General features: G+C 38.7%; 2 protein-coding genes across 2 annotated transcripts; both read right to left on the bottom strand.

The window, feature by feature from the left end:
• Positions 1-3,861: 3,861 nt before the first annotated feature.
• LOC135229122 (olfactory receptor 4C15-like) lies at positions 3,862-5,072 on the bottom strand. The gene has a single exon (XM_064278908.1). It carries the CDS (start codon positions 4,929-4,931, stop codon positions 4,005-4,007), a length of 927 nt encoding a protein of 308 aa, XP_064134978.1. The 5' UTR covers positions 4,932-5,072; the 3' UTR covers positions 3,862-4,004.
• A 7,769-nt stretch (positions 5,073-12,841) lies between these two features.
• Positions 12,842-13,765, bottom strand: LOC100671427 (olfactory receptor 4C15-like). The gene has a single exon (XM_064278913.1). The coding sequence runs from the start codon at positions 13,763-13,765 to the stop codon at positions 12,842-12,844; it is 924 nt and encodes a 307-aa protein (XP_064134983.1).
• Between the last annotated feature and the right edge of the window lie 525 nt (positions 13,766-14,290).

Here is a 14,290-nt window from a genome sequence, read left to right as displayed (position 1 = left end):
AAAGTCTACCTCGAGGCACCTCAGAACAAGGTTCTGGCCATCTACTTCCAAAAACTTTGTACTTGAAAACACTATGAAGCATAGTTCTACTCTGACACACATGAGGTTCCCGTCAGTCAGAATCAAATCAACAATACCTGGGTTTGGTTCATTTGTTTGTGTAATATTTTCTTCTTTTCTCATGTTATATGAAAAGAATGAATGACAGATCAGTTTGCTCTGATGAAATGTAGCATTGTGATTGAAGTTTGAGGGAAAACCTGGAGATCCCCCATCAGGCCACTTCAGAAAGGGGCCAAACCAAACAATATGTTGCTCCATTCGGTATTTAAACATTTTACTCTAACTACTTCTATGGCAATTCATACCCCACAAAAGAAGTAAAGTTGAAGTGATTCATCAGAAAAGTTAAGGCCTAGAAGCACCTTCACATCAAGCACCTATGGGAACAAAGAACAAGGGTTGCTTTCTTTTTATTAAAATTTTAGAGGTTTGCCCTGACCAGAAGAACTGGCTGACATGGACCACATTCCTTGTGATTCAAGGACAGAAATCCCCAGAGTACTGCCTGACACAGGGCCTGGAGTCTGTGGAAAGACTGGGTGATCTTGTTAGGTACCATCAAGATGGATACTCAGGGTAAAGGACATCTTCTGCCACTCTCAAAACCCTCAGAGCATAGACAGATGAGAGCTTGAAAAGGGCCCAAACAAAGGGCCCAAGGCCAAAGATCAGCAGGGGACTATTTTTATCCCAGAGCCCTGAACTTGTGTTCCCTGAACTGAGCATGTCAGTACCACTCTGGTAACCCAATGTAGTACAATCCTGTGGAAATAAATAAACAAATAAAGATCCAGCCTGCTGAAGCCATTTGGATGCCAGACCATGTAACTGGAACTGGGGTCCCAGCCACAGGAACAGTCATAAATTGATTGGGACTGAATAAGAGCTCCTGGAGGATTCTGTTTGACTCCATGGATGGGATAGAGTATGGAAGAGCAGCATGAAAAATATAAATAGCCAGGGGTCCATAGAGTGTCCAAGTTGGGATGCTATACCCAGAAGGCACTTCAGACTTCCCAGTCACGGGCACTGGAGAATGCTGAACATTTTACAGCAGGCACTCCAAAACATGGAAGCAGGGACAAGATTCTGCTTGTTTAGGGCCAAGGATATTTTTATGTAAAATATCAGTTCTTCAAATATGTGAATATAAAATGAGATTGTAAGCCACTTAGAGAGTTCAGGGGAAGGGAAAGTGTTCCATACAGAAGGAATAGCCTATGGATATAAAGGCCCTATGCCATAAAAAAAAAAAAAAAAATTTTATGGCAAGAGTATACCTGGTCAGAAAGTGGAACAGAAAGGGACCACATGGACTGGAAGATCAGTGAGGGATCAGCCATGAGTGAGCAGTTATGAGAGGTAGGAGGGTAGCAAGATTACTGCTGCCTGATCTTTAGCAATTGTAAGGTTTTAGCTTTTATCCTGAGCACCAGTGTAATTGCGTAGAGTCATGATATGATCTGACTTATGTGTTTAAAGGTTAACTCTAACTGGCTTGGTGAGGATAGACCTGGGATATTGAATGCAAAGGTAAAAGCAGGAAGACTAAGTAAGAGGGACTTGCAATAATCGAGGTGAAAGAGAATGGTGGCTTGGAATTAAGTGACAGCTCTCAAAATGAAAAGAAGTTCTTGAATTTGAGATATATGTTAAAGCTGACAGGATTTCCTGATAGAGTGGATGTGGGCAAGGAGAAAAACAAATGAACCAAATGAGGCATCAGTAGAGATGGAGGATGACGTGAGTGGAGACTTCTTGGGGATTGGGTCAGAACAGCCAGAAATACTGCTTTGGATTTATTCAGTTTAAGAAATCCATTTGTCATTTAGATGGAAATACCATGGAACCAGCTGGATGTCCAGATCTCAACCTCAAGGAAGAAGTCTGGGCTAGAAAAATTAATTTGGGCACCTTGATCATATAAGAGATTATGTAAAGGAAAAGGGAATACAGCAACTGGGTTAAAAGATGTAAAATGATTTAATAAGATGAGAAATGAAGAACTGCTGTTAAATACAATGATGCAGAGGTCTGTGGTGACCTTGAAGAGAGGATTTTCAAATAGATTTAGTTATTGACATGTGACTGAAGGGAGTTTAAAGAGGTTGGAAGGGGAGAAATGGGGGCTGGGCATTTTAGAGATCCCATGTATTTTTCCTTGAAGGACGGAGAATGAAATGGGGTATTAGACACAAAGGACATGGAGTCAAAAAAATGTTTTTACGATGAGAGAGGTAACAGATTGCTTCCTTGATGATGTAACTGATCCAGCAGAGGAGGAAACATGGATGAAATAAGAGTCAGAAGAGATTCTTAGGCAAGTGTCCTTGTGTAAGCAGTGAGGAGATGAGGTACCATGTAAAAGTAAAGAGAGACTGGTTGCCTTTGTAAGGGTCACAGATACTTCATTTACGGCAGCAGTTAGAAGGCAGCGTACGAGTGAATGGATCCTGTCAGATTGAAAGATATAGTTGTAGGAGTCTGGAAATACTCTTTTGACAATTTAAATTATTTCATTGAAATAAGAAGGAAGTATATCAATGCTTCCCATTAAGTTTGACGCTTGTGGTAATTTGTTAGGCAGATGCCTTTCTTCAGATTGAAGTATCCTTCAATTCCTACTTTGCTAAACCTCAGTATCATAAAAAGTTGAGAATTTTTCAAATTCTAATACAGAGGTAATCATACAATTTACCAGGTAGTATTAGTAAAAACAAGTCTCCATAACAAAACAGTATGACCAAGATTTGTTTCAGATGTCAGGGTGTCAAAAAAAAAAAAATGTTAGACATTGAGCTGTTAAATAATATGTTTAATGGTTAAAGGCTATTTAATGTGAACTTATTCGGAGATCCTATAGAACTATAAGAAATTTGTGAGAACAAATGAACATGGAATATTGCATCATTAATAAACAGAATTGTACTAGATGATGTAGATTCTGATATTACTTTATTTTTTTAGTAGTGACTTAAACAAGTTGGAAATTTATTTACCTCTTACATATAAGAAGTCTGAGCCAAGTAGTATGAGGCTGCTATTACAACTCTACAACATGAGGGTTTTAGGATCCTTCAGTCTTGCTTTCACTGACCTTAACACACATCCTCATGGTACAAGATGGGTGCCTGAATTCCCACTACAATTCCGCATTTACAGAATTACCATTTAATATACCACTTTCGGGTTTTGGGCACAGTTTCATTTACATTTTATCTGCCGTAATTTGTTTGCATGATCACACATAACTACATTGGATGTTGGGAAATCTCTTTTAGCTAGGAAGTGAGTTTATCAGAAAAACAACAACAGCAACAAACAACCACAAAAATCATTGCCATCCCCTGAGTTGGGTCTCAGAAGGTTTCCAGATTTGTGTTATTTATAAGGAAAGCAGACGCCACATCTTTCTAATGTAGAGTAGGTGGTGGTTTTGAACCACCACACTTCACATCAGCAGCTAAGAGATTACCTTGTGTGCCACCAGAGCTGCTTAATTGGGGTCAGGACCCTAAAAGTGAACTTTTTTTTCAGTTAACATAATTTCATGAAGTTCCTATTCCTGATATCTAAGATTTTTTTTTCTACTTTCCTTAAGGGTTTTTCAAACTGTGGTGTGCTTGACAAGAAGTTTAGTAGATAATCTGATTTCTCTTTCTTAGTGATTTCTTTTCATTACTATACTCTAAACAAACACAAAATTCAACTCTCCTTAAATTACCTTATAGGCAATCCCTATAGGCTACTTAGCTGCCAACTCCAAGATATGAGTGATCCGAGAGTAGTAATAGCATTTCCTAACCTACCCGTCAGTATTTTTCTGTGGCATTACATTGCTTTCTGCCTTACAAGTTCCAGTCCCTATAAAGTATTTTGTTTAAGCCCACTTTAAATTTTTTCCTCTTGAAATTTAACTTTTAAGTTTAATATTTTATTTTTCATCTGAAACCCAGCAATCTGGTCCATAATTTCCTCATGGAATTTTTCATTTCATTATTCCTGAAAGTATAAATCAAAGCATTGAGCACGGGAGTTACAATGGTATAAACTATGGCCACCAACTGGTCGAAGGAGAAAGCAGATGGAGGTCGGGCATAGATAATTATGCATGGGACAAAAAACAAAACCACCACAGCAATGTGAGATCCACAGGTGGAGAGAGCTTTCAGCCGTCCTTCAGAGCTATGAGTTCGTAGTGAGAGCAAGATGACACAATAGGAGATGAGCAACAAGGAGAAGATTATGATGCAGATAAACCCACTATTGGCAACCACCAAAAGGCTAAGGATGTGAGTGTCAGTGCAGGCAAGCTTCAATAATGGGTTCAAATCACATAGGAAGCGATCAATAACATTGGGGCCACAGAAGGGCAGCTGGAAAGTAAAGACAATTTGTGTCAAAGAATGCAAGAAGCCCCCTGTCCAGGCTACCCCCATCAGGATACCACAGAGCCTCCAGTTCATGATAGAGGGGTAGTGCAATGGCTTGCAAATGGCCACATAGCGGTCATAGGCCATGGCGGTCAGGACAGTCACCTCCACTCCAGCAAAGAAGTGGTCAGCAAAGACCTGGGTCGTATAGCCCTTGAAGGAGATGGTTTTCTTCTCATAGAGGGAGTCCACAATCATCTTTGGTGCAAATGCAGAGGAATAGCAGGCATCCAGGAAGGACAGGAAGGCCAGAAAGAAGTACATCGGGGATCCCAGGACTGTCAGGCTGCTGACAATGGTCACCACAACTAGCAAATTGCCCCCAACAGTGGCCATGTAAGAGAACAAAAATACAACAAATTCTATTTTTTGAACACTTGGATTCCATGAAAGACCCAAGAGGATGAACTCAGTTACAAAGCTTTGGTTTTGCATATTTCAGAGGAAAAGTTGGAAGCTAACACAGTGACCATGTAGAATCTGAAATTAGGAGAAATATATTTGTCTTAAACCAGTTTATTATATTAGTGTAGTCATCAAAATTATTGGTGCATCCATAAGCAAAATTATTTTAAGTCCTTCTGTTGTTGTTAAGAATACAAAATTAGAAATTTCTTGAGCCATCAGTCAGAACTGAGGTTAAACTCTTTAAAACAGTCAGAGTTTCAATAGGGGGAAGGGAACCATTCACATGTGGTAGGGATGACAAATGGTTTTTAAAGTGGGTGCCAGCTTTGACTTGTTAGGTGTGGCTACCTAGAGTGAAATGTTGAGAAAGATTCTGAAGCACATCCAAGCTCTGAGGAAAGGAGGACTGTAATGTATTAGTTATGCCTCCCATTGACATGGCATGGGAACCAGGATGACTCGCATGGGAAATGCATCTCTCTCCAGGAGACTGTCCTACCTACAAATAAAGGAATAGCTAACATGCATTTTAACAGGCAACTGGAAATCATGCCTATTCCCCCAAATATTTCTTTAAAAATTTGAGTTGAACTGGGCCTTCAAGATGAATTAATTCATTTCTTATCAAAAATAAAGGCCAATGGAACATTGCCTAACTGTATGCTTAACAAAAATAAGGATGCATTAAGTTTTGGGTTGTCTTTGTTTTTGTTTTAGTCTTCATTTTAGGATGTAAACAGAAGCTGACAAAAATAATAATACCTACTTCAAAGTGTTCTGCTGATGACTGAGTGAAATAATGCAAGGAAAAAAGCAATTGCTCAGTGCCTAGTGTCTAGGATACTGTCCATGTGAGGTCTTATTATCCCTATTCTAGTATCAGCTAAGTTATGGTTTGAGAGTTCAGGAAATAAAAAAACATGTAGATCTTGGATTTTCTGTCTCCACAGCCAATGTCCATTCCACTGGATCAATAACAAGCAGTGAGAATGTTTCTTTTCTGGGAGAACTTCAGAGTAAGGATGGCCTTTCTACACTCTCCACACACCTCTCAAGGTTAAAACCTTCTGATTCATTTGTTCATGTTTAAATTAGACACCTCAGGGAAAAAAAACTCCAGATGATTTATAATCAGAAGGTAATGGCCCTACCATACACAATACATATCAAATACATATACAAAGGGCAACAACTATGGAAGTGAAGAATAGAAACAACATATTCAACATAAGCCAGTCTTAAGACTTAATTTATTCTTAACCAATTGTTCAAACCATGTGACCTAACACAATCAAGTGCAACTCCTCAAGGTATATTCATTTCAAAATTATATAACATTATTGTAAAATAGTTCATATATTGCTTACCTAAGCATCTCACAAGACTATGATGAGGGCCAATTTTGAAGATGTGAAAGCATTGCTTATTTCAAAGAACTGTTGTTGCAAACTGTGGTCATTATTGTCTCACTTAATAAACCAGCTGCTTTCCCCATGGAAAGCATTTCCACGACTCAACCAAATAATTATTTCAACTTCTGACTCCATTTTCCGTAGATAGACAAAGCTTTGAAGGATGAATGTGTCTTTGTACCTGTAATAGAAATTTATCACTCAAATCATTTACGTAATTATATGTTTGCTAAAGAGACGAAAAAAATACTTGTGGGGCTTATAGTGGTAAAGTGATTTTGTTAAATGCCACTTAGAATTGACAAACAAAACTAATGAATATACAATTTTACAGGTTTATGTCATCTATTTGTTTGCTTTTAAAAAAACATTTTCCTTATGTTCCCAGGGACCTTGGCAATCCTAAATTGTGCCAGCACTGTTAACTCCATATCTAGCTGCAAGGTGTTATCCAGAAACAAACAAAAAATAAAAACATAAAACCAACCCAAAAGGGTCATTGGGTCTGTCAACAAACATATCTTAAAATATAAAGATTATCAATAAAGGGTTAACCTAACCACAGAAGGCCATAACCACAACAGGTCAATTTATTTCTCAGGATCCATAGGGCTTCAAACTCTAAGAAACTGTATCAAAGGGGTAGGACTGAATGCTCTAACTTGTTCGATGGACTGTGGAAGTGTCTACCAAAACAAAGTGAAAATTTACCCCCGGAAGTGAGTTAGAGATCTACCCAACATCACACATAGCCCACATCACAGACAGCAATTATCATATGACAGACCCTGGACCCCTGAGCCAATAGACCAAACTGTCAGAAAAGATAAACAAGAAAAGGTCACCCAGTCATGACCTTAGTTCTTTGTATTTACTTAAAACAAAGATAGTCTGTAAGTAATTTTCTTATAGGCAATTACACTAATGGCTGTGAAGATCTCCTTGAAACACTATTACTCGTAAGGAATCTGCACCTGTCAAAATTGTACAAAAAGCACTTATTGATTATTCTTCTTTGGATTTTGGTTTCTTTGTAGCCTGAGTGCTTGCAGCCAATTTCCCTTTTTGTGTTTTCTGATAAGTCACAATAAAAAACTCTGTTGCAGAAGGCTTTAGTGAAAGTTATCACTCTACAACAGATATAGGACCCAATAGTGGTCAGTTTAGCCTAGGACAAAAGTAAGGGAGACAATGAAGTGAAATAAGTAAGAACATCAACTCCAGACTCATACAGGCTTGGATTCAAATCCAAGCTCTTCTATTTAGTTATGGCTCATGGAACAAGTTACTTCCAATCCTTGGTTTCCACTTCTGAAAAGTGAGTATACTAAGAATGCCTATTCATAGAATCAGGTAACACAATATGCATAAATACATTCAACAGGAGATCAAGCCCCCAGACCACTGACACAGGGAATTGGCAACATTTTTTCTTATGCTTAATTCCCCTTTTACCATGAACAGGGCTGACAAGTGCTTTTACTGATAAGCTCTTTGACTCTTTGTTTTACTAATTTAAAAATGGAAATTATTTTATTTGGTCACAGTGTAGGTATGCCAATTGTTTTAATGCATAGCACTATTGAATGACCTTTGTAATCCTTTAGTACCTCTCAAATACCCATGAGTCCACTTCTACTTCAGGCAGCTTCTTTACACAAAGAAAATCAAGTTGTCTGTAAATTAATTAATGCTAATTTATATTGATGATTAAATAGTTCTAAGAATGCAAAAATGTGAATTATAAATCTCACCATACATCATTTTTTTTTTTTTTGAAAATTCTGGTGTTGCCAATCTCCTATTCTTTGTGGAGAAAAGTTCATTCAGTGCCTGGATAAAATGTGAATGCCATTTCCAAGTCTTATTTCTACATCTAAGAGAGAGAGAAAGTCTCACAGGCACACAAGGCAGAGAATGTTCCCCACTGCTTCTCAAGTGCTGTTTCCAATTTGATGTCATGGAACAAAAAATAGAGAAGGAAAAGATTTGTCCTTTATTTCCAACTGGAATTTAAAGAGGTTTCCCTGAGAGGACATGAACCTGTAGAACTGCCTCTCAGTTGCCCTCCGGGGTTTGAAAATTTTCCATCAGCATGATTCTCCAAGACAGTTTAATGTGGTTTGAAGTACTTAAGCATTGGCAAATTTCTATGTCCCAAATCAATCAGGATTTTTTTTTTGTTTTAATCTCCTTCTTTCATAACTACTCCTGAGATTCTATGTGAAGATGTTTTCACTTCCCTTTATGTTCAGGAATATAACAATGTGTATGCTGGGATGGAAATGCCTATGTTCTTACTAAACGCAAGAGCTCAGTTCTGGGATCAGGCACAGCATCTATACATGAGGACAGCATGTGCTGTTCTTGGGCTGGGGTAGCAATGAGTGCTTATTAAGGAATAACATATTTCATATAGAAATATGCAAAACTACGTAGATTAACCCAAATGTTACCTTTTTCTCTACATACCTGATCTTGATATTCCATGACTTTAAAACTAAAAGCCTGATTTCTGTCCCTGGGTGGTACAAATCGTTAATGCACACACCTGTTAACCAAATGGATGGATGTTAACGTCCACCTCGAGGTACCTCAGAACAAGGTCTTGGCCATTTACTTCCAAAAAATTAGTACTTGAAAGTTCTATGAGGCATAGCTCTACTCTGACACACATGGGGTCCCCATGGTCAGAATCAACTTGACAGTAACTGGACTTTGTTGGTTTGTTTAATATTTTCTTCTTTTGTCATGTTATATGAAAAGAATGAATGACAGATCAGTTTGCTCTGATGAAATGTAGCATTGTGATTGAAGTTTGAGGGAAAACCTGGAGATCCCCCATCAGGCCGCTTCAGAAAGGGGCCAAACCAAACAATACGTTGTTTCATTCGGTATTTAAACATTTTAATCTACCTACTTCTATGGCAGTTCATACCCCACAAAAGATGTAAAATTGAAGTGATTCATCAGAAAAGTTAAGGCCCAGAAGCACCTTCAAATCAAGCACCTATGGGAACAAAGAACAAGGGTTGCTTTCTTTTTATCAAAATTTTAGAGGTTTGCCCTGACCAGAAGAACTACCTGACATGGATACATTCCTTGTGATTCAAGGACAGAAATCCACAGAAAACTGCCTGATACAGGGCCTGGATTCTGTGGAGAAACTGGGTGTTCTTGTTAGGTACCATGAAGATGGACACTCCTTTAGGAGGTCTTCCTCCACTCTCAACACCCTCAGTCAGAGCATGGACAGATGAGAGCTTTATAAGGGCCCACACAAAAGGCCCAAGGACAAGGATCAGCAGGGGACTGTTTTTATCCCAGAGCCCTGAACTTCCGTCCCCGGAACTGAGCATCTCAGCAAAACTCTGATAACCCAAAGTAGTGTAATCCTGTGGAAAAAATAAACAAAGATCTAGCCTTCTGAAGCCATTTGGATGCCAGTCCATGTAACTGGAACTGGGGTCCCAGCAGCAGGACCAGTCATAAGTTGATTGGGGCTGAATAAGAGCCCCTGGAAGATACTGTTTGACTCCATGGATGGGATAGAGTATGGAAGAGCAGCATGAAAATTATAAATGGTCAGGGGTCCATAGAGTCATGTCCAAGTTGGGATGCTATACCCAGAAGGCACTACAGACTTCCCAGTCACAGGCACTGGAGAATGTTGGACATTTTACAGCAGGCTCTCCAAAGCATGGAAGCAGGGACAGGGTTCTGCTTGTCCAGGTCCAAGGGTAGTTTCCTGTAAAATATCAGTTCTTCAAATCTGTGAATATAAAATGAGATTGTAAGCCATTTAGAGAGTTCAGGGGAGGAAAAGTATTCCAGACAGAAGAAATAACTTATGGACGCTAAGGCTCTACGGCAAGAGTATATGTGATTAGCAAGCAGAAGAGAAAGCGTCACATGGACTGGGGGATCAGTGAGGGGTCAGCCCTGAGAGAGGAGTTCAGAGAGGTGGGAGGGTAGCAAGATTAATGCTGCCTGATCTTTAGCAATTGTAAGGTTTTAGCTTTTATCCTGAGCACCACTGCAGTTAAGCAGATTCATAATATGATCTGACTTACGGGTTTAAAGGATAACTACAAATGTCTTGCTGAGGATAGAACTGGGGTATTGTATACAAAGGTAAAAGTAGGGAGACTAAGTAAGAGGGACTTGCAATAATCGAGGTGAAAGAGGATGGTGGCTTGGAATTAAGTGACAGCTCTAAAAAATGATAAGAAGTTTTTGAATTGGGGATATATAGGTTAAAGCTAACAGCATTTCCTGATAGAGAGGATGTGGGCAGGGAGAAAAACAAACCAAATGAGCCCTCAGTAGAGATGGAGGATGATGTGAGTGGAGTCTGTTTGGGGATTGGGCCAGAACAACCAGAAATACTGCTTTGGATTTATTCAGTTTAAGAAACCAACTTGTCATTTAGATGGAAATACCATGGAAGCAGTTGGATGTCCAGATCTCAACCTCAAAGAAGAAGCCTGGGCTGGAAATATTAATTTGGGCACCTTGGTCATGTAAGAGATTATGTAAAGGAAAAGTGAATAGAGCAACTGGGTTAAACGATGTTAATTGATTTAATAAGATGAGAAATGAAAAACTGCTGTTAAATATAATGATGCAGAGGTCTGTGGTGACCTTGAAGAGAGGATTTTCAGATAGTTCTAGTTATTTACATGTGACTGAAGGGAGTTTAAAGAGGTTGGAAGGAGAGAAAGCGGGGCTGGACATTTTAGAGATCCCATTTATTTTTCCTTCCAAGGAGGGAGAATGAAATGGGGTATTAGATACAAAGGAAGCAGAGTAAAAAAAAAATACTTTTAACAATGAGAGACGTAATGGATTGCTTCTTTGATGATGCAACTGTTGCAGTAGAGAGGGAAACGTGGATGAAATAAGAGTCAGAAGAGATTCTTAGGCAACAGTCCTTGTGTAAGCAGTGAGGAGATGAGTTCCCATGTAAAAGTAAAGAGACGCTGGTTGTCTTTGGTACGGGTTACAGATACGTCACTTACAGTAGCACTTAAAAGGCAGCATATAAGTGAATGGATGCTGTCAGATTGATAGATATAGCTACAGGAGTCTGGAAATTCTCTTTTGATAATTTAAATTATTTCATTGAAATAGGGAGAAAGTACATCAATGCTTCCCATTAAGTTTGATGCTTGTAGTAATTTTTTAAGCAGATACCTTTCTTCAAATTGAAGTATCTTTCAATTCCTACTTTGCTAAAACTCAGTATCATAAACAGTTGAGAATTTTTCAAATTCTAATACAGAGGTAATCATACAATTTACCAGGTAGTATTAGTAAAAACAAGTCTCCATAACAAAACAGTATGAACAAGATTTGTTTCAGATGTCAGGGTGTCAAAAAAAAAAAAGTCAGACATTAAGCTGTTAAATAACATGTTTAATGGGTAAAGGCTATTTAATGTGAACTAATTTGGAGATCCTATAGAACTATAAGAAATTTGTGAGAACAAATGAACATGGAATACTGCATCATTAATGAACAGAATAGCTCATAACTGTAATAGATGATGTAGATTCAGATATTACTTTATTTTTTAACAGTGACTTAAGCAAGTTGGAAATTTATTTACCTCTTACATATAGGAATTCTGAGCCAAGTAATATGGGGCTGCTATTACAACTCTACAACATTAGGGTTTTAGAATCCTTCAGTCTTGCGTTTCCACTAACCTTAACACACATCCTCAAAGTCCAAGATGATTGCCTGAATTCCCACCACAATTCCATATTTACAGAATTACCATTTAATATATCACTTTCATTTACATTTTGTTCACCATAATTGATCACATGATCACACCTAACTACATTGGATGCTGGGGAATCTCTTTTAGCTAGGAAGCAATGATTCTTAAAAAAAGAACAACAGCAACAAACAACAACAAAAACCATTACCATCCCCTGAGTTTGGACTCAGAAGGTTTCCAGATTTGTGATATTTATAAGGAAAGCAGAAGCCACATCTTTCTGACATAGAGTAGGTGGTGATTTTGAACCACCACACTTTATGTCAGCACCTGAGGGCTTACCTTGTGTGCCACCAGAGCTGCTTAACTGGGATCAGGACCCTAAAAGTGAACTTTTTCTTCAGTTAAAATAGTTTCATGAAGTTCCTATTCCTGATATCTAAGATTTTTTTTCTACTATCCTTAAGGGCTTTTCAAAGTATGGTGTACATGGCAAGAAGTTTAGAATATAATCTGATTCCTCTTTTTTAGTGATTTCTTTTCTTTACTATATTCGAAACAAACATAAAATTCAACTTTCCATTAATTACCTATAAGGATACTTAGCTGCCAACTCCAAGATATGAGTGATCTGAGGGTGGTAATAGCATTTCCTGACCTACCCATCAATATTTTTCTGTGGCATTACATTACTTTCTGCCTTACAAGTTCCCACCCCTATAAAGCATTTTGTTAAGCCCATTTTGAATTCTTTCCCCTTGAAATTTAAATTTTTAAGTTTAATGTTTTATTTTTCATCAGAAACCCAGCAATCTGGTCCATAATTTCCTCATAGCATTTTTCACTTCCTTATTCCTGAAAGTATAAATCAAAGGATTGAGCAAGGGAGTTACGAAGGCATAAACTATGGTCACCATCTTGTCGAAGGAGAAAGCAGATGGAGGTCGGGCATAGATAATTATGCATGGGACAAAAAACAAAACCACGATAGCAGTGTGAGATCCACAGGTGGAGAGAGCTTTCAGCCGTCCTTCAGAGCTATGAGTTCTTAGTGAGAGCAAGATGACAAAATAGGAGATAAGCAACAAGGAGAAGATTATGATGCAGATAAACCCACTGTTGGCAACGACCAAAAAGCTGCTGATGCAAGTGTCAGTACAGGCAAGCTTCAATAATGGGTTCAAATCACATAGGAAGTGATCGATAACATTGGGGCCACAGAAGGACAGCTGGAAAATAAGGAGAATTTGTATCACAGAATGCAAGAAGCCCCCTGTCCAGGCTACCCCCATCAGAATGCCACAGAGCTTCCAGTTCATGATAGAGGGGTAGTGCAATGGCTTGCAAATGGCCACATAACGGTCATAGGCCATGGCGGTCAGGACAGTCACCTCCACTCCAGCAAAGAAGTGATCAGCAAAGACCTGGGTCATACAGCCCTTGAAGGAGATGGTTTTCTTCTCATAGAGGGAGTCCACAATCATCTTTGGCGCAAATGCAGAGGAATAGCAGGCATCCAGGAAGGACAGGAATGCCAGAAAGAAGTACATCGGGGATCCCAGGAGTGCTGGGCTGCTGACAATTGTCACCACAACTAGCAAATTGCTCCCAAGAGTTGCAATGTAGCAGAACAAAAATACAATAAATATTATTTTCTGAACACTTGGATTCCATGAAAGACCCAAGAGAACAAACTCAGTTACAAAGCTTTGGTTTTGCATATTTCAGAGGAAAAGGTGGAAGCTAACACAGTGACCAAGTAGAATCTGAAATTATGAGAAACATATTTGTCTCAAACCAGTTTATGATATTAGCGTAGTCATCAAAGTATTGGTGCATCCGTAATCAAAATTATTTTAAATGCTTCTGCTGTTGTTAAGAACATAAAATTAGAAATTTCTTGAGCCATCAGTCAGAACTGAGGTTAAACTCTTTAAAACAGTCAGAGTTTCAATAGGGGGAAGGGAACCATTCACATGTGGTAGGGATGACAAATGGTTTTTAAAGTGGGTGCCAGCTTTGACTTGTTAGGTGTGGCTACCTAGAGTGAAATGTTGAGAAAGATTCTGAAGCACATCCAAGCTCTGAGGAAAGGAGGACTGTAATGTATTAGTTATGCCTCCCATTGACATGGCATGGGAACCAGGATGACTCGCATGGGAAATGCATCTCTCTCCAGGAGACTGTCCTACCTACAAATAAAGGAATAGCTAACATGCATTTTAACAGGCAACTGGAAATCATGC

The sequence above is a fragment of the Loxodonta africana genome, unplaced genomic scaffold, assembly GCF_030014295.1.
Source record: "Loxodonta africana isolate mLoxAfr1 unplaced genomic scaffold, mLoxAfr1.hap2 scaffold_100, whole genome shotgun sequence".
Classification (NCBI taxonomy): domain Eukaryota; kingdom Metazoa; phylum Chordata; class Mammalia; order Proboscidea; family Elephantidae; genus Loxodonta; species Loxodonta africana.
The sequence above is the reverse complement of the archived record's forward strand: the minus strand, read 5'-3'. Positions and strand labels throughout refer to the sequence as shown.

Coding starts and splice junctions, on each gene's coding strand:
- LOC100671427 (XM_064278913.1), bottom strand. CDS start 13,765: ATGCAAAACCAAAGCTTTGTAACTGAGTTTGTTCTCTTGGGTCTTTCA.
- LOC135229122 (XM_064278908.1), bottom strand. CDS start 4,931: ATGCAAAACCAAAGCTTTGTAACTGAGTTCATCCTCTTGGGTCTTTCA.